This window comes from Vipera berus (genome assembly GCF_964194415.1).
Source record: "Vipera berus genome assembly, chromosome: 1".
NCBI classification, from domain to species: Eukaryota; Metazoa; Chordata; class Lepidosauria; order Squamata; family Viperidae; genus Vipera; species Vipera berus.
The window spans coordinates 53,116,319-53,138,060 of NC_138202.1; the positions used below are offsets into that span (position 1 = coordinate 53,116,319).

Consider the following 21,742-nt stretch of genomic DNA (forward strand, 5'->3'; position numbering starts at 1 on the left):
TTATTGCATGAGATAAACCAGGAGTAAACACAATAAACAGTGGTCTATAGTAAATGGTGGTTTATCTTACACTATCTACAACAGAGGTCTTCAAACCTGGCCCTTTTATGACTTGTGGACTTCAACTCCCAGAATTTCTCAGCCAGTCATAAAAGGGCCAAGTTTGAAGACCCCTGATCTACAATATCATACACCAGGAACAATATACATACACAAGCTAATACAGCAGGATTCAACAAACCACAGTTACAGCAGGAAACAGAAGAAGAAGGAACACACCAGCAGAGCCTTACCTTTATACCAGTGGTTCCCAACCTTTTCTATACCCCACACCCCTAGAATGCTTCTGATATATTATTTATTATTATTTATTATACCCCTTACAAAAGTTTGAAATAATGGCAAAGAATAATAGATATACACTATAATTTTGAAAAGCCAAGTTTTCGCACCCCCTGGAATATCATCTCACACCCCAGGGGTGAGCACCCCTGGTTGAGAACCCCTGCTTTATACAAAGGCTCTTAAAGAGACACAGTCCCTGCTGAGTCATTCCTATCATTACATAAGCTGGTTAGCTGTTAAATCAATACCTTGAAAAACACTGGTTTTCTAAGGATAGAATGGATGCTAAAATTGTTCTTTGAATGATGCCAGCCATTTTAGTTACTTGTTAAAAAAAATTCATGATGGCTTGTAATAGAAGGAAAAGTCAAGTTTCTGATGATAATTTTCAATATTTTCTTTCAGCTTCAATATACCCTTCCCTGGTGAATGTGCATATTAACCATCCCCCAGAAGCTTCCGTGCAGATTCATCAGGTGGCTAGAGTGAAGAGTGACTCAGAACAATCAGAAGAGAACAGTGTGGAAAGTGTACAAATACCCCAGCTTCCAATGGCCCCTCATTACAATAAGAGCGTCACCCCAAACAATATTGTCATTGAAAGCACACAGCAACAGAGGTCACAGAGCTTCATGGGAAAATGTTACCTGGAGACATTACATGGAAAGGTTGGGAACAACTCTGTCTTTCTGGGTTTTATATGAACATAAAGCTCTTCCACAATGCTCAAGATGTAGCTTTAACCTATGCAATCTCATGTCTTTGCCTTGGTAGATGAGCTGATTTATTTGTAGCTCTTTTACCAGAATAGAATTGCTGAAAATATGATCTTTCACTTTCATTGTTGAAGTGCTCCAGTACTGCAGAATTTTGGGGAGATATTTTCCCATTGGGAAGTTTGCTTTGCATGCCTCCTGGCCTCAGTATAGACTCTTCCCCTTATCCTCCTCATAGAGCAAAGTTAGCAACCCATAGAACTTCACACAGCATCTTAGCCACCCATTTATACTCTTCTCACAGGATCAAGAGACCACATTGCTTAAATCTATTGGCAAAATATTTAACTGTTGGCAGTGTCTTTTGTAAACAAAAATAAGTATTGCCATTAGCGTGTGTGTGTGTGTGTGTGTGTGTGTGTGTGTGGGAGAGCTGGTTTCAGCTTGTTTGTGGTGGTGGGGCATTAAGGGAGTAGGAAGTTATTGGGGAGCAAAAGTCAGAGTCTTCATTTGGGGCTGTTTTTCATTTGGGGTGAATGGGAATAGAAGCTATATGGCCCATTTTTACTCTACGTCTCCAATCCAAATGACAAAAGTAGATTTTAAAATTCTACTTTGCTCTTTTCTTCAGGGTCATTGTGGCCTCCTGCAACCTGCCAGGAGTTCCTAAAATAATACTCACCCTTCGTGCCATAAAGATTAACTCATCATGGCAACATAGAAGCTATTTAAATAGATGCCACTAACCAAATTTATAAAGATCAGAAAGAAGGTCTTTGTACTGTGGGAGAAGACCATTAAATCACAAAGAAAGCCACAAGGGTTAGGATTTGAAATGGTTTCTCTTCACCATCTGAGAAGACAGGAATCACTGTAAAAAACAAACCCAGAGTGTCAACACTATTGTAGAAAAAGAATTATTGGATTGTAGATCTGGAAGGGATCTATCTCTTGATTCATTTTTTAAAAAGAAATTATCACCAATTAGATTTTATTTTATTTTTTTTGCAGTAGAGCATCAACTTAAAACCAGAGTGGTATGCTGTAATTGCTTTCATTTGCATCTTGCTATTAGTACAAATTGATGGTTTGAATTGTTTTCAAGTCACAAGGAGAAACCATAGAAGGACTGTAATGTTTTGCTGCCTTTTGAGGAGCGTCCTCTTTGCAACTTCTTGCTTTTCTGTTTGATAATGTCATAGTGCGTGACATTGAAACATCTAAGTTTTAGACAGGTGCACTCTGTTTCCCTGGAGATTTTGAATGCAGAGTAGGAAACTAATTTGGTAGATTCAGTAGTGTGAATATTTTGAAGCAGTTTGGAATTGTTCAAACAGCTCTTTTCATTAATAAAGAAAATAAAGATGATTCAGGCAGACCCTGAAGTGCAATTATCTTGAATTCAAACATTTTCTTCAAGTCTTTATTGTTTTCTGTCTGACCCAATATAATTCAAGAAATCTAGGTCTAAAGGTTGCCCTTTTTAAAGCTATTCTGTCATCAGTAGATCATAGATAAAATGCTTGGAAAAAAATGGAATTCCGTGCTAATTTCCCTCATAGCTTCTTGGAAAAGTACATTCATGTGATTGAAACAATAATCTCTCTCTTTCTCCCTCCCTCCATCTCTCCGTCCCTCCATTTTTAAAGATAGTTTCAAGAAGAGCTGAACAATTATATGAGAAAAAAATGTTCTTATTCTATTATATAGTTATTTAACTGGAGTAAAAATGCCTAATGTTTTGGAATGTGATCCCTGGGCACATGGCCATTTGGGTGGTGGATTAATGCCAGTATTGGCTTGCTGATTGCAGATGCTCATTTCTAAGGGGGAAGACTATAATCCAGAGGCCTTTTGGGGCAGGAAGAAAGGCTCATTAAATAAATGAAAAATCCTTGACACATATGTCCCCACAATATCTGAACTGTGTACCATCCAACTTGGTGATATAATTCAGTCTTGGGATAGACAATTATTTTATTTTATCCAAAGGCTTTGCTTGATTATGTCATTTTTAAGACATCATCCATTGGCCAATACCTCATATCTAATATTAATATCTTGTCTTTTCAAGGAACAAAGACAAAGATGGGTTTTCATTTACTATCTTAAAATATATAGTTGGCTCTGAGAGCATCAAGTTTCTTTTTTAGCTATAGTCTTGGGGTTTATATCATCTCTTTGCATCTATGATCAAATGGCAAAGGGAAGAGTGTTTGTGTCTGTCTTTTACCTGGCCTATTGTTAATTAAATGAGTCTATGTTTAACATACAAATATAACTTTCTGTCCATCTCTTTTTCTTTCTTCCTTCTCTGCAAAATGTGATTATTATTTAAAGTTATTTAACTTTATTATTTAAATTTATTTATTAAATTAAATTAAATAAATTTAAAGTAAGCTGTTCTATCTTCCTATTTTTCTTAATAAATCTAACTTCTGTTCCAAATATAGTGAATGTCTGTTAGCATTCAAATTGTACCTGAGCTAAGTCCATACATTGCATTCAGGACAATTACATTATGACCATTTTGTGTTTTAATGGGACATTGCACTGTTTTAATAACTCAATGTTCTTTAACTACCTTACTTGCTTAAGGATATATCTTTTAACAAGGGTTCCTGCTAAATTCAAAATTTTGTGAGTCTTTCCTCTACCTCTGCCATGTTTTTTTCACATCTTTCTTCTTTGTATATGGGAATGATGAGATGCTAATGTCACTTTTTCATCTGTAGTGTGCTGATCCATTGCCTGGTCTGGCAAGGTATGAGGATTGCTGTGGAAGTGTGGGAGCCTTTTGGGGTCTCAGCAGATGCATTCCATGCCCAACGAAACCAGGTAACTGCTGTCTAAAGAGAATATTTCTGCCCCAGTTTTCCTCCAGAGGTGTTGGAATAAAATTCCCACAATTGCCAGCCAGCATATAATCTAGCACATCTAGAGGGCATTTTATTGGGTAAGGCTACTCTAGTCTCTACTAGATCATTTGTACTATGAATTATCTGTTAAAAAGGGCATTGATAGAATTAGAGTGTGATGCATAATGTAAACCCATTTGATAAGACCTATCTATTTGAACAAGCCGGCCTGGCCTGATGGGGGATGTGTTGGGGTTTTTATTGTGGATTTTTATATTATTCTATTGTTTTAGCTCGGGCTCCTATTTAATTCTTTTTTAAATTTTTGTACTCTGTATTTTTATATGTGCCCTGTTCACCGCCCTGGGTCCTTCGGGAGAAGGGCGGTATACAAATATAATAAATAAATAAATAAATAAAGAAAGAAAGAAAGAAAGAAAGAAAGAAAGAAAGAAAGAAAGAAAGAAAGAAAGAAAGAAAGAAAGTTGGCAGATCTGGATGATTTTAGGACACTGATTTTGAATTAGATGTTTTCTCTTAGCCCAGACAAATAATATGCAATGTATTCATTTTTCTGATGCTTGCTGAAGTACAGTCTTAATTTAGGTGACTTAGTTCCTGGCTCAGAGCTTTCAAGAATCCTTCCACACCACCTCCATAAAATCCATAGCCAGTCATGATTTTTCTGATTGAAAGGCATTAGTCAAGAGAAAACTGTAAAAACGTGCCCATCATTTTAAGAAATGTGACTACAGATTATCTTATAAATTTGCATACTCAGCCTTTATGCATTATGGGCCTGCTTTAGATGAACTTTTGGCAGAGACTTTGGAAATAGCAATACATCAAACAATTGGCGTGAGTGAGTCTAGATCCCATTCCAAAGACATAGAAATCTGGTTCTGTGTTTTCTTTTCCTGATGTAAAACAATTTCAGGGGATAGTTTAGTTATTCTCAAAGAAGCATGGCCTTCCAGTTGGACTATTACTTAGGTCAACTGGTAAATGTCACCTTGGTGAGATGGGCAACATAGAATTGTAATAAATAAAACATAAATGGAAAGACAGATTAGGATTGTTATATATGAAAAAAAGGTTTTGTTTTGTCAGATTTGAGGGAAAGGATCATAACAGATGGCTGATACGAGTATCCAATCCTCTCTTTGATCCACACCATAGAAAGTGGAATGGCCATGGTTATGGATGGGAGAATTCTGCCTTTGTACACAGTAAAAGGACCCTAGGACAGAAGATGCCCATTTAATGATTTAAAACAGACATATGCTATGTCTCTGAGATCAGGCACTGCTCTTCGTATTTTATTATTGTACTTTATATGCCAAGAGTCACAATAGCTAGCGATGTTTTGTAATGATGCTCATTTTTGAGGGACTGTACTGCTTCTCCAATTGCTGTCAACTGTTCTGTCCCAGCCTATGTAGGTCTTTGTTACTTCACAAAGACAAACCCCTCTTTTAACAAGTAGGCTGGAAAACCAGCCCCTTTTATTTGAGTTACAGACCTGATAATTGTCCCAAGAGCAAAACGGTGCACGAGTCAAACAGGAAATAGTTCACAGGCAAAGCAAACAAAACATGAGCCCTTGAAACTGGAATCCTTTGCAAACGGTTGCCTTCAGGAACCAGCATCGCCCACACCTTCCCTTTTTATTATGCAGCCCCAAGGCGTGGCTTCTTAATGCCTTCTCCTCCTCCCCTGGAGTCGCCCCAATGCCTCGCTCTGTCCTGCTCTTGTAACCTGTTGGCATTTGTGAGCGTCTATAATGTCTTCCAGCTGTACGTCCTCAATGTCTGACTCAGCTTCCCAGCACATCTGAGTCTCATCCTGAGCACGAGTGGAAGCGCCAGGTTCTTCATCAGATTGTAAGTCCGGGGGCTCATCAGAGCCTTCCTCCGACTCTGATGGCTTCCCAGGCCCCTCCTCCTCCTCCTCTGATTCCCCAGACTCAGCTGCTGGGATCACAGGCTGGCATGGAATCACAACATTATCTCACACTGTAGGACCCTTCCCCTGGGTCTGCTGGGTTGGATGTGGTCGTGATGGAAACTGTTAATGGAACATAGTCACCAAAGCAGGAGCATGAACGGTGGTCACATCCTCCCAGGTTAACTTCTCCGGTCCATAGCCCTTCCACTTAATCAAGTACTGAAAGTGCCCTTTCAGCCAACGGGAGTCCCGAATGTTGGCGACCTCGAACTCGGGAGTGCTGTCTCCGTCATGTTGTTCTGGGGGGGGAAGGTTCTGCTCGGCAGAGTGGACACACTGGTTGCTCAGGGACCAACAGAGACTGGTGAAAGACCAGATGTACCCGCAGCGACTGTGGCAGAGTTAATCTATAAGTGACCGGATTCATGACAGCCTTGATTGGGAATGGTCCTAGATATCGGTGGTCTAACCTCTTGGCTGGCTGAGTTGATGGTAGGTTCCTGGTGGACACCCATACCCGATCTCCCACCATTAGTGGTGGATATATCCCGCTTCGACTGATCGGCCACCTACTTGTAATCGGCCTTGGCCTTCTCTAACTGTCGTCGCACTAATCAATGGATCGCCTGTAATTCTGCCATGAAATTGTTCGCTGCTGGAACCAGTGAGTCTAGCGGTGAAAGAGGAAAAAACCGGGGGTGATATCCCACATTGGCCAAGAACAGTGTCATATGCGTGGAGGTGTGCTGCGAGTTGTTGAACGCGAACTTGGCTTCCCCAAGATAGTACACCCAGTTGTAGATATTGCTTGAGGATTCCGCTGACCTTCTCAGTCCCATCAGTTTGGGGATGATGCACAGACAAGAGGCACATCTTGACATCCAATGCCTTCATCAAACCCTGCCAGAAACAGGGTCTAATTGGGCCCCTCTATCGGACACAACCCTATCAGGGAGGCCGTGCAGCCGGATGAACATGCAACAGGAGGTGCAGGCTGATGGCAAGCCATGGATTGGAATGAAATGCGCCATCTTGGTCAGCATGTCCACCACAATGAACACCATCATGAATCCAGAAGATGGGGGTAAGTCCATCAGGAAGTCCATGGACACAGCCCCCCAGGGTTTTTTGGCATTGGCAAGGGCTGCAGTAGCCTTCCTCTGACTCTGATGGCTCTCCAGGCCACTCCTCTTCCTCCTCTGATTCCCCAGACTTAGCTGCCAGGATCACAGGCTGGCACAGAATCACAACATCAACTGAGAATATATTACAGGCAAACGAGAAGATTATGTCTAAGTTAAATGCCCTTGTCAACTGTTTGTGATAAAGAGGGATAGAGATAGGGATAGGGATACATAGACAGAAAGACAAACAGATATCACGCAGCCTAATGAGTTTTATGGTACCAACTATATTCCTGAAATTAGCTCTGAAAACATAAACTTTAATACTACAATCTTGACCAAAGCAATAAGGATAATTATTTTGGCTGTGTTGATAACTACTTAACAGTTTTAATTTTTGCATCATTTTTATTTACAGTATCAGAAATGCTGACTTTTCAGTTACCCAAAATGTTCTAGAAAGGACAACAATGAACAGAAGAGCCAAAACAACTTTGGCCAAATTGAAAGAGGTTATATGCAGTCAGATGGAGCATGGCTATCATTATTATTTATTAATGAATTATATTTACAGATACTGAATCCTTAAGTACTTCTAGCAGTATACATATAAGATACTTATGAAACAATATATAATAAACATAATATACACAAAAGAAAGAACCATAAACTTTGAACCTATGAAAAACACAGAATAGTTAAATTAATCAAACCGAAGTATAACCAAACTAGGATGGGGTCTGGAAAATTGTCTTGAGGCTCATCTGGAAGACAATTAGAGAGAAAGCCAGCTGGAAATCTACCAGATGGCCATTCTAAAGAACCAATAGGGTCATTGCAAAGCAGTGCTTGGCCTCCTGTCACCTCCCTAAAGTGGAATACTCCTTGTAGTTGATCAAATCAAACTGGTTTGATTGATTCCAATGGGAGAATGCAGTCCTGTAGAAAACTAGGTGCCAAGCCATGTATGGCTTTATAGGCAAATAACAGCATTTTAAATTGCATCCAGAAGGCTGTTGCCAACCAGTGCAGGGACCAGAATATTGGTGCAATGTGCTCCCACCAACAAACACCACTCAGCACATGGACTATTGCACTCTGAGCCAATTACAGCTTCTGAGTGATCTTCAAAAGCTGTCTCATACAGAGTGTGTGGCAGTAATCTAACAAGTGCATAAACCAAGCAAGATCTTTCCACCCTAGCTAAGTCACAACTGGCATACCAACCAAACTGGGGAAAGGTTCCTCTGGCCAGGCCTTCACTTGTTGTTGTAGCAGGAACTATGAATTCAGGAGAACCCCCAGGTCATGAACCAGTTCCTTCAGGAGCTATGAAACTCCCTTAAGAGACATCTCTGGAAAAGACAGACAACCTCAATGGACAAATCAGGACACGATTTCAACAGCATCATGGTTGACAAATACCTGTGAAATGATACCTTGCTATCATTAATGGCTCTAGGTTTTAGAATGTCAGTTGGCTATCACTGCCACAGCGTTTGTCCAGACTTAGAAACCATTGAAAGTAGGATAGGCAACATTTGAAAATTTGAAGGGCACCATACCTCTCAAAATTCTTGAGAGCACAGGAATCCATCTGGTCGTCCTACATTGTGACCAGAAGGTGAAAGGCTAATTTCCCCCCCCCCCATTTCTTTTGGCTTTGAGCAGGACAGAAGATACGAGTGGGGGCACAATATTTTCTGGAAGCAAATTTTTCTCATTCCTACCTTAAAATTACCCAAGGGTTGAAAAACGCATTGCTGACTGAGCCATATCATTTCACTGCAAAAATTCAGCAATGATTTGGGAGTGCTGCATTGTTTACCTATGATTTCAACATTCATGCATGCCATAAACTTCTTATTTGCCTTCCTATTACTCTAGTCAATTTTACTAGACTTTTGGAAGATTTTCAGACAAATTATAAATATTTTTTTCCAACTTTTTCAAGTGTTTCCTTTTTTCAAACAGAAAAAAATACTGTGTATTGGAATGGATAGTTTGGAATAGGCCATTCAATGCATTCTGTGAATGAACCTCCCACTGAGTTAATCTGAGTTGGCAAAAAGCTGGCAGGTTGCCCAGATAAGGCCAGAATCATTGAGAAATGCTGAACACTATTACATGGTCATGCCAAACTTTGTGGTTGAATGGAAAATATTATGAAACTCCAAATCCTTGCCCATCTATGAAAAATAATAATAAAATAACTGTAATAAAGACATGAAAATAGTTATTGAAGCCTCTGAAAGAAATGCTTCCAATGAATGTCATAGTGGTACCCCAGAGGCTGGGTACTCAAGCTGAGTATTTTGAAAGACACATTTAAATGGAAAAAGAGTTGATTTCATGGAAATGGAATGTATGTAGAGCATTTCATTAAGAATACATGTATAGGAGCTTTTTCATCAAGTAAAATTCCAGCATGATTGGAGAAATCCCTTAAGATTTGAAAGAGACTTTACTACTCTAAACAAAGGGTTAGCAAAGTCTCTGTATTTAATGTGCAGCTATTGTATTGACTTTCTTTAACTTATGAGTCTTTACTAGTGAAGTGCAGTTGGAAGTATTGCATTAATTGTTCTTTATTGTATAAAAGAGTAACCAAGCAATTCTAATTGCTTAAGTAGATTCTCAGTTGTGTAATTGTTTGAATGAAACAACTGAATGTATTCAAAATACTTGAGAATGTTTTGGGGGTGCTCTTTCTTATTATGTAATAAGAAACTTATATAGTATACGCTGAAAAAGAATTATACTGATGGGTCTACTCTAAAAGAATCCATCCCAACTTCTATTTCTCCAAATATTCACATAATCATTTTTCATGAAGTTACTAGGAATTGAAACAGTTTTAAATCTGTTGTGAATTTAAAGCAGGGATTCTTTTAACATTTATTTAATGCACTTTAATGCATGAGCATGGCACTTTTTTGCTAAAATGTTCAAATGAATGATTGAAAGCCATTCAAATGAGGCTTCATCCAGGAAAAGAGAAAAAGCATTATCCTCATGTGCTTTGTATACTATTTGTTAAAAGGGGGTTTGCTGTAGCATGGGTGGAGTGGGAGCGGTGGAACTGCTTGGGCAAGTGGTAACAAACAATCCCCAAGCAGCCATGTTGGACCTCATCTGATAAATTGATCTCAAGCATATAGCTACTTCAACATGCAGCTTTGTAAATCTGTGTAGTGTTTGTAGGTACTCATTATTCTAATCAATAAATCTGTTCAGGCTTCCCTTAGCCCTCAAGCCATATTCTTTCACATGCAGCGGCATTTAGTGATATAAAGTACTTGAAGCATTGTAACAGATATGTAGCCTAGGGTAAAGGTAAAGGTTCCCCTGCACATGCATGCTAGTCATTTCCGACTCTAGGGGCCGGTGCTCATCTCCATTTCAAAGCCGAAGAGCCAGCGCTTGCTCGAGGACGTCTCCATGGTCATGTGGCCAGCATGACTAGACGCCAAAGGCGCATGTTACCTTCCCACCGTAGTGGTCCCTATTTTTCTACTTGCATTTTTACGTGCTTTTGAACTGCTAGGTTGGCAGAAGCTGGGACGAGCCTAATACCTTACATATCAAAAAGTATGGCTAGTAACAAATGTGTTTGCAAACCAATCCTTTTGATTGAGAACTTGACACCCTGAAGGATCCAGAGGAGTGACAGACATTCAAGCAACATCTTAGATTCTTTGAAAATTAGCAGGAAAAAAAATCTTTATACTCAGTTCAGAGTTTGCATAGAGGTACAGTTAATGTATTTCCACATAATCTGGAGATGAATTCCTAAGAATCTGCCCTAGGAAAATTTAACTGCTCCAAGTTCACCAAAAGAAGGTCTCCCACTTCTTCCTTCATTTTATGACCATCAGTGTCCCTGGCAATTGTATCCAGATGCTCCTGAACAACATGGGAAGAATTTTTGGGACCTGCTGCATGTCCAATGAATGTCCTCAAATTCTCCATTTTTAATCAAGAGCTCTCCAGGGAACTTTGGTTCTGCCATGTACTGTACCTGTTATGTTGTTCACAAGAGTTTACTAAGCTTCTGGGAATAGTATCAGGAATGGAAAGAATTTTTTTCCTGTGAAGTTTCTTTAAGTGATTTAGCTTTGGATCTAAATATCTGTGATACAAATATCTTCTATTGTATTATCTAAGGGATTATCTAAGGGAACACCTGCTGCCAGCATCAACTTCCCATCGTCCCATGCGCTCCCACAGGGAGGGCCTTCTTAGGGTACCGCCGGTCAAGGAATGCCGGCGGGTTATCCCCAGGGGAAGGGCGTTCTCTGTGGGCGTGCCGGCCCTTTGGAACCATCTTCCCATGGAGCTTAGGACTGCCCCCGACCTTCGCTCATTTCGTAGGGATTTGAAAACTTGGCTTTTTGAGCTGTCTGGCCCAGACTGAGGGGTTTTAATTATTTATTAATGGGGTTTTTAGTTTAAATTCAGGGACTTAATTTAATTTTAGTTTTAATCGATTTTAACTTTGTATGTATGTATTTTTAATTTTTCCCTGTAAACCGCCCTGAGTCCTACGGGAATAGGGCGGTATACAAGTTTAAATAATAAAATAATAAATAAATAAAATAAAATATTGCACTGTTTACAAAGAAAGATCCATTGTTTTTTTACCCCAATAAATGAGAAGCTCAAAAGGATCAACAACTTTGCAAAGGACATACTTTCCGGTCAATAATGTTTTTTATTTTTTTTGTTAATATTTTAACATTTTGATTATCCATTGTGATAAAACATGTCTCCCATTTATGGTTCAGAAAAAAAATCTTTATTCTAGGGGCGTACATGCATCTGATCTCCCAATAGTATCACAGGTCTTTTATCTAACAAAAACTGTCAGGACATGCTGTTTGCTTGCAGATGTAACAGAATAACAAGACACTGAATTGATATGGGGGAAACAGAATGTTGTCCAAAAACGTTAGGAGACATCATAGTTTTTGGTCACCTGCAAATCATTGGCACTTAAAACAAATTGAATTCTGACAGTAGACCAAGACATGGAAGATTACATTTTTTTAGCAAAATCCTCAGGCAATTCTGATACTCCACTTTCTTCCAAGCACAGATCTTTCAGCTGCCTGTTACTCTAAACCACATTTTCTCTTCCTGGAGAAAATTATAAGCAGACACATACAGAATAAAAATTCTGTAAGCTAATTCTTTTGGCTGCATCAATGACTCCGGTCACTGGCTATATTTGTCAGAGCATCTGACTTATTTTCCTTAAGTGACTTAGTTCTCCTTCCTAATTCACATCCATGTTGAGAACCACTCCAGCAGATGATTGATTATGTGCCATTAAGTAGAATTTTAACACCCAGGGATTTACTCTGACATGATTTTAGTGGCTTTACTCTGTCTGAACCATCTCTGAGTAATTGATATGTTTATGGAAGGCAATAGTTCCACAGTAATGGTAAAATTTGAATATTGCTCTAGATTAGAAGTGCACAATGGTATGTTCAATGGCAATAAATACCTTAAAATATAAAATTAGTGACACTTTTAATTGATCCATTTGCTCAGTTTCTTTTTTTAAAAAAAACCTGTATAAAGGTGTACAGTACTAATACTTTTGCTTTATAGTTGTTGGAGCTACCATATATATAGCTGCTCCAAATTATATTTGAAGTTCATCCTGACAAAATAAAGCTGGGCACTTTGGTGAGGTAATGTTGAAGGAGAAATGCACTGGCAAATATTTACTCTGTAAATCATTATAGTCATATCTCATTTTCTGGTAGTTGTTCAAGGTAAATATGTAGTGGAATATGCTAAACAATCGTAATGTCAGCCCTGTTAGGTGGACCAGACCAGGAAGGCTAAAACTATTTTTATTGAGGTTGGCTATAATAGCAGACTGTTGTAAGTCTGAGTGTGCTGTACTCCCCCTGCATATCTCAGTGAAATCTCCTTTACTTTCCCAAACATAGTCTGTTTCTAATATATGACTGTTCCTATGTTTGGTTGTAATAATAAGATGATGACAATGATATTGCTTATGATAAATGGTATTGCAGGTATCATGCAATAGTGCCATCTGATGACACAGAATATTTACAGTAATAATTGGTGAAGTAGGTGGGAGAAAAGGAGGAATAATGATTTTTCAGGGATATTATAATATAAAGAGTTGATAATGTTTATTTATTTATTTTTATTTATTTAATTCAATTTATATACCGCCCTTTTCCCGAAGGACTCAAGGCGGTTTACAGGGCAAAATTAAAACAATACAATATAAAAATTAAAATAAAATTAAATCAATAGCCCCAAAATTTAAAATTAGAATTTAAAAACCTTAAAACCCCTCAGTCCAGGTCAGCTAACTCAAAAAGCCAGGTTTTTAGGTCCCGGCGAAATGAATGAAGGTCAGGGGCGATCCGGAGTTCCACCGGCAATTGATTCCATAGGGCAGGCGCACCCACAGAGAACGCCCTCCCCCTGGGGATCGCCCGCCGGTATTTCCTGACTAGTGGGACCCTGAGGAGGCCCTCCCTGTGGGAGCGCACAGGACGATGGGAAGTTGATGCTGGCAGCAGGTGCTCCCTGAGATAATCCAGACCCATGCCATTTAGGGCTTTATAGGTCATCACCAGCACCTTGAATCTCCTTGAATCTCACACGGAGGGCAACTGGAAGCCAATGTGATATCAATGCAATGAAATTGCTGCCTGAGTTATAATATCTCAGGAACCAACAAATAAAATCAATCCTGAAAAAACCACCATGTATACCAAACACAGTACGTTCTGAATAACTTCCATTCATTGAAACCTTCATTATATCTTTTTTCTGGAGCACGTAGTACTGCTTTCCAGTCTAAAAGAAGATTTTTTTTTGAAAATCAATGAACAATCCCCTGAATGTCTGGATTAGCAGATTGTGGAGGAAACATTTTTTTTCAGGGGTGGATCACTCCACTTTGCAGATTGGAAGTGCCTTGAGTACCTAATTACTTGTAAATGATGAAGTGGATTATACTGTACACAAATTCTCTGGAATAGAAAGATGCATGTTTATGCATGCCTAGGAGAAAACTAACATAATACAGTGGTAAACATTGTTAAAATTAGATTGGCTAGAAGATCAATTTGACAGCAGAGCTGTTTGGATTATTTTTGGTCATTCATTCTTTTTTCTGCACACATACCTCACAGGATTGTCACTAGGGAGAGGGTGTAAATTGAGGGGAAGTTTTCATATATCTCTTCTGAGTTCTCCCAGGAAAGGTGAGATGTAAGAACAATATAATACAGCACAACATAACATAATACGATTGAGTATCCCATTAGAAAAAGAAGTGAAAAGAGGAATCTGAATGGTCCATCCATGACGCAATTTTACTTTCTCTTCATTTAGCTTACCCGACAGTAGACAATGGACATATTGAATGCCCACAAGGATACAAGAAACTGAATCAGAGTCACTGTCAAGGTAGGCAGCAACTTCTTTCTATTCTCCTTTTATTTAGGTAAAGATAAAAATATCCTCAACTGCAAATAATTACCCAGACTTAACCCTGAAGTTCCCTTTTTTGCTGTGCTTTGGAAGTGTGTGTCCATTGCCTTCTTCCTGTTCTTTTCCTTCTTCCCTAGTGTGTATCGCCTTAGAGTTCATACAGTACATACTAACCTATCCTGGTGCCACTTAGCTTTTCCTGCTTGGCAAGACTAGTCAAGTGCTACGTCTAGGGGCTTTGCTGAGATAACAATGAAGAATTTGTGCCAAGATTACTGTTACTCTGTTTATATATCTCCTCCACTGTAGTTTCCTTAGTTACAAGAATGGAAATATTTACTATAGTTAAATCAATGTCTTACAATTGATATTTGACAACGTTGAATCTTCCTGCCTTGACATCAATAACTCATTCAGGCATGAAAGCTGGTCTTGGTTTATTGATAAAACTAATGCTGCCTTCCAAGAGTTGCACATTCTTCCAACATTTTGACTGTAAAATATACATAATGATAAACAAATATCTCTGCAGTTTGATACGTTGTAATTAATAATATAACAACAGGGTGTATTCTAATATTTCTTGTAAATATTTTAAATAAGTGTTGTTTTCTATAACCTAAGGCAAACATTGTTACATTTTTTTGTTTTGCATATATGTATATGTGTAAAAGTAGGAGAAGATTGGAAACTGAGTATTTTTTTTAAACAAGTTTTACTGGTTTTTCATTTAAAGTCTACATATTTAGAAAGCATCATGATGACTGGGTAATCAGAGATTCAGTAACAGAGTTTTCAGTACATAATTCAGGTTACATTATCAAAACATCCTTCTCAATTTCCCTTAACATTTCATACAACCAATTTAAAACTAATAAATTTCTAGAAATAGCATGGTCAGTTGAAAAATTTGTCAATTCAATTTCATTGAAATATATCTATGTCCTGTTATTAAAGTTTACCTAATTTTAATTTTAATCATATTATTCAAATTTAGCCTTTAACATCCCAAATAATATTCACAGCCCAAATTTCCCTGATTTCATTACAGCAAAAATTATAGCATTTAGCATGTACACAGTGGCTGAGTAGCTATGTTCTACTTAATAAACATTGTCTGTTTCACATCCTAATACATCACATGTTACTGACAGGACCACAGCCTATGTTTATCAATCTATAACTATTTATACACAACCAGGTTCTGTTTTAAATTTTAGCTAATTCTTAATTCTTAAATAGAATAATCAAACCTCTTTTAACATCAAATGTGGGATCTATAAATCAAATTTCCATTATGTCAGTGCACAAATTATAATTTCTAAAATAAGCCTAATAAACACATTCTAGTTCTATCTCATAAACATTTTTCTATTTTAGATCCTGATAGATCACTGATTACTAAAAGGATAACCTTTAATGGTTCTTTAAGAACTCACTTTTTAAATCTAACTCTGGCTTTCTTTTTTTGCCAATCAGGTTTCCAGACCAAGGCCTTTGAATTGCCTGATAGGTCTCCCTTCGCTCCAATACATATTATTTGAATCAAAAGAGGCCATCTAGCCATCAGTGATCCACAAAAACCAAACCATGTGTAATCATTATGTTGTTGCCCTGTTAGTTCTAGTCTCTGTATTTGCTCTAAAAACTTTATCTGCAGTTCAGTCTGGATTCCTCTTCTGTCTGGGTTCATCTGCTTTAAGTAAAGAGTCTTATCCAATTTTGTAATTAATGCTTGGCTATCCAGGCTTTCAGGAAACTGTCTTTGTTGATCTTCCATGTCCTCTATGTTAGCATCACTATCTTGCACATAGTTTACTTCTAAAGTTATAGGCTCTTTTGATGGAGTCAAAAGTTGAGTATTAAGTTTTCCCATAGTTTATTGTTGGTCCTTAAGGTTATTTGCCATAGTGATAGTTCCTTGTACTTTTAGAGTTGTCAGTTCTTTGGATAGTTGCTGCTTATATTCCTCTGTCTCAATAGTAATATCTTCCAATTTTGTTATATTCTGAAGTATAAATTCTTTAGTTGCAGTCTGGGTTTCAGTTTGTGACTTAAGGTTGGCATGTAAATTATTAAATCTGGAGATAGACATCTCAGTGACTTTGTAGATTGTTTCAAGTATGAGGTTATAGTCAAGCGAGGTTTGTGGCTGATCCTTCTCCATTTTGTAATAATTATAAATAGTCCTTGGTGGAGGCGATTTTTCAAACAAAAATCAGTAAGAGTCCACCTCCACAAGTCTAAGCCAAATTCATCTCCAGCTGTTTCAGGTTTTTATCTTAATGCCAAGGTCAGTCCAAAATGTAAGCAAGCTTGTTTGCCAGTAGTATTCACTAGATATCCCCAGAGTACTTCAAATCCTTTTCAGACAGTATCTTTTTATTTATTTCTTTTTCCCCCTTTTTTAGACTAATATGTAGAATAGTCCATTTCTCTAAATATAGGAACTTTGGGCCAAAAGTAGAAAGTCAGTAAATCCAATAAATCAGTATAATTTAGTAGAAGGGTTTTTCTTTTCTCTCCCAATGTAGACAAAGGCCACTGTTAAGGAGGGTGGGGAAAAAAATCCCTTCCCTCTCTCCTCGTAGGGGGAAGCAAATTCGAGAAGCTTTTGGCAGGGAAAGTAAACAATTAGGAAAACAAGAAGGCAATTCTCACCCAGTTTTCAAGTGCTTTCAAGTGCTTGGTTGTGCTTTTGGCTTCGGCAGGAAACGGCTAAATGATGGGCCATGGGAGTGGCCGATCCTTTCTTCTTTGGTTCGGAGAGTAGCTCCAAGCTGATGGGAGGGCCGCCGCCCTTCTACTGCCCACTGGAGAGACCTCTCCCCCGCTCATCGCCCCTCCAGGGTGACTTTTGACCCCTTTACAGGGGCCACCTGATGAAGAAATTGAGGTGACACGAGGAGCGATTCCCTCGTGCATCTGTCTGCACCGAAAATCCGGAACCGAGAACCGGAAAATGACTATTTAAACAGATTTCAAAGTTGGCACAGGTCTAGTTCTGGGGCAAGGTTATTCCCTAAGATATGAGCCATTGTGAAGAAACACCACCTCCAAGTGCCTATGGATCTAAATTCAATAGCCCAAGTCAGGAAAAGAATACTAGCTAAGTTTGTTCCATTTGGAGAAGACACTCCTGCAAGTACAGTACCTAGAAGCCAAGCTATATAGGACTTTAAATGTCAAAAACTTTAAATTATACCTGGAATCCACTGTACGCTTGCAATACAGATATCAGATGGCTAAAGGGGCTCTCACTTGCCAATATGTAGACAGGTGCATTTTGCACCAAGTACTTTTTCTGAGTAGTCCCACATAGAACATATTGCAATAGTTTATCTAAGTCAGGGGTCGGCAACCTAAAAAAGAAAAAGAGCCACTGGGAACCGGTTCCATCACAAATTTAAAAAAGAGGGAGCCGCGTGCGTGTGTCCATGCACGCGCATGCGCAAAAAGGTTTTTTGCGCATGCGCGGACGCACGCGGCTGCCATTTTTTAAAAAATGAGATGGAACCGGTTCCCGGTTGCCCGACGGCGACGGCCCGTCTGCAAAGCTGCCGCTTTCGGCAGCTTTGCAGACGGGCCGTGGCAGCTTCCTCAAAGAGCGGCGCCCCTGCCCATTCCGAGAGGTGCGCGCGCACCTCTCCGAACGACCGTGAGCGGCACTGCTGCCCGTTCGCGCGGAGGTACGCGCGCACCTCCCCAAAGGTTTGGGGAGGTGCGCGCGCAACTCCGGTCGTTCGGAGAGGTGCGCGCGCACCTCTCGGAATGGGCAGGGGCGCCGCTCTTTGAGGAAGCTGCCGCGGCCCGTCTGCTAAGCTGCCGCTTTCGGCAGCTTCACAGACGGGCCGCGGCAGCTTCCTGAAAGAGCGGCACCGCTGCCCATTCGCGCGGAGGTACGCGCGCACCTACGGTCGTTCGGAGAGGTGCGCGCGCACCTCTCGGAATGGGCAGGGGCGCCGCTCTTTGAGGAAGCTGCCGCGGCCCGTCTGCGAAGCTGCCGAAAGCGGCAGCTTCGCAGACGGGCCGCGGCAGCTTCCTCAAAGAGCGGCACCGCTGCCCATTCGCGCGGAGGTACGCGTGCACCTCTCCAAAGGTTTGGGGAGGTGCGCGCGCACCTCCGCCCATTCGGGGAGGTGCGCGTGCACCTCTCCAAACGGGCGGTGCCACTCTCCATTTGGAGAGGTGCGCGCGCACCACTGCCCGTTGGAAGAGGTGCGCGCGCACCGGGCGGCTGGGAGCCGCAAGAGACGGCTCAAAGAGCCACATGCGGCTCCAGAGCCGCAGGTTGCCGACCTGTGATCTAAGTGATGAAGAGAGCATGAGGTACCATTGCCATTATGTGGTCAGATCCATTTCAACACCACTATTGGCTAATATTTTCCCATAAGTTAATATATTCAGTGCAGTAGCCATTGTATTTTAATGCAGATGCAGGCAATACCAAGATAACAGGCTGGGGATGAGGGTGTGAAGAATTCCACATGAATTTATTGGAAGTACACTGAATTTGACAACACTGCATTGGTTAGCATGAAATAAATTCTAACTAACTAAACAAAAATCCATTAAGAATATGTCTGAACAGATGCATTACTGAAAAATGATTGCAAGCTTGGAAGTTACTTTTTAAAAGGTGCTTACATTGGGAAAATGTACATTAAAGCAGCCTGTGTCAGAGGGATGTATGTTTTAAATAATCAAAGCAGACTAATTTACTTTTTAAAAAGCAAATTAAATTTATAGTTAATTAAATTAAATGAATAAGCAGACATCTTCATATGTTAGAAGATGGTATGAATGAAAATAATCACAAACTTTCTATGGGCAAAAGAACCTACATGGACAGATTATTATTTGATAAATACAAACAGTAAAATGGATGGGATTTTATATCTTTTTAGTGAGTGTATTTTTTATAGCATGAGTGAGGCAAACATTACAATACTAAAAAGCTAATTAGAGGAAACCATACTTTGCTGCACTTACATTTAATTTGTAAAATGTTGTGGTCTAATCTATGCACAGATGGCCATTTTAAAATTCAGAGATGTTTATCAACAAATTTGTTCAAACATCTTTTTGCTCTACTACTGTAAGTATATAAAGCAAGTACTTTGAAAACATAATCTTGAAATATGCCAGTCACAATGTGGCCTGGTACATGTTAATTCAGTAATTATATTTACACTGGCTAAACAATGGAGCTGTACAGGTTTCAAAAATGCTTCGGAATAAATAGTTTGGATCTCACTGAAGTGAGAGCACAGCATCTGGGTTCTTTCAGGCTTTTTGTGAGCCTGAAAAAAAGAAACATCTGCTTTTATGGAATTAGTTCATTCAAATTAATGAGACTGTTAGAGTAGAGGTAACCTTTTCTCCAGACTTATTAGATCTGAGAAAAGATTTTAACTTAATTCTCAATTTGAGAAGCAAAAACTGTTTTCATTCCTAGATTTATCAATTACAAATTATTGTTATTAATCCAGTTATGACTAAAGGTATACTGTGAGGTGGTAGCTTCTGTCACTGCTGACAAGACAAATAACTTTTAACCTAGAAAGTATTCTGAACTAAACTAAATCTGAAGCAACAGTTAGACCAGGATTCCTTCAGCACAAATCTATATATTTCAGTTCTTATTTTGTTCAACAAAGATGCGCATACATTACATGTCCACAGAATCTTTTGTTAAACATTTGTTATAACTGTTCTTTGTAAGATGGTGTTGAGCCAATTTGAAAAGTGGATTGGTTTATTTCAGAATAGAGAAGTAATACAGCTTTGATACAGGATCAATTTATGATGGTGCATGCTGTTAGCCTTCTCCAAATTGATGTTCTTCAAAAGTATTGGGAATACAGTTTCCAGATTCCTCAGCTAGTGTGTCTTTCTATATTGACTATATCAGTGACATGTGTTCTTGCATTGCACTTGCTGTCAGAACAAGGAAATGCCTATTACATGGGAAGGGAGCAATGACCAAAATGGAAATGCTTTATCTTGGATTATTAGCCTAGCATCGGCACATGTCATCCCTGAGTTAGGTAATTTTGTCACAGAATTACCTGTTAAATTTCTTACAATGCTCTGGAAGAATACTGTTGGGGGAATTTTAATGGCAGAAGCAGTCTTTGTTAAGGAAGCCTGCCAGGGTTTATCCATGTTGAAAAGTGGCTTCTGGAAGGCATTTGGCCAACAATCTCCTAACACTTAACAGACAGCCATCCTTGGCTTATTACTAGATTCAGGAAAATATCCAAAGGTAGGTTGACTGTGAAATGGCTAGGATGGGTTGAGTTGGGAAGATTCCAAAATGGATTGAGAACCATATGCAAATTAAATTGAGCACAGGAGTTATTAGCAGGTGTTTAGGAGACTGGTAATGACCTATAAAGCTCTGAATGGCTTGGGTCCGGATTATTTAAGGGAACACCTGCTGCCGGCATCAACTTCCCATCGTCCTGTGCGCTCCCACAGGGAGGGCCTTCTCAGGGTGCCGACGGTTAAGGAGTGCCGGCGGGTGATCCCCAGGGGGAGGGCATTCTCTGTGGGCGCGCCTGCCCTTTAGAATGATTTACCGGTGGAACTTCGGACCGCCCCCGATCTGCGTACATTTCGCCGGGATCTGAAAACCTGGTTTTTTGATCTATCAGGCCTGGACTGAAGGGGTTTTAGCTTTTAATATTGTTTTAATTGTTGGGCTTATGTAATTTAATCTATTTTAATTTATACTATTTTTATATTATATTTTATGCTGCCCTGTAAACCGCCCTGAGTCCTTCGGGAATAGGGCGGTATAAAAATTTAATTCAATAAAAATAAATAAATAAAATAGATTCAGACAGAGTAAAAGATGTTTTTGTCAGAGAAGTAAACTAAGATCAACTAAAATATAAGAGGCTCATAGATAATATGAACTTTGTTTTTTTTTAATTGAAAAGTTTTAAAATACATTTTTAAAACATAAACTCCCTCCCTCCCCCTCCCTCCCACTTCCCCTCCCCCCTCCCCCCCCCGACTTCCCAGAGCTAAATACAGGGTATAAACTTTAACCAACTTAAGCTAAAATATGCTAACCAACTAAAAAAGACACTTTAAATTCTATCGCACTTTAACTCCTCTTAACATAACTAAATAACTAAATAATAATAACTAATTAATAATGCATCATATAATACTAATACTTATTCATATACTAAATGAAACTTTCTAGTCCCATATTTATTCTGAATATAATCGATCCATCTTCTCC

General features: G+C 39.2%; 1 protein-coding gene across 1 annotated transcript in view; it reads left to right on the forward strand.

Annotated features, from left to right (window-relative positions):
* Window positions 1-21,742, forward strand: part of LTBP2 (latent transforming growth factor beta binding protein 2) — a gene marked incomplete at its 5' end in the record, with an annotated part of 133,281 nt that overhangs the window by 51,012 nt on the left and 60,527 nt on the right. The window contains 3 exons of the mRNA XM_081323993.1: window positions 751-1,013; window positions 3,797-3,899; window positions 14,386-14,460. Of these exons, the coding sequence (XP_081180119.1) occupies window positions 751-1,013; window positions 3,797-3,899; window positions 14,386-14,460 (441 nt within the window). The remainder of the gene's footprint in view (window positions 1-750; window positions 1,014-3,796; window positions 3,900-14,385; window positions 14,461-21,742) is intronic.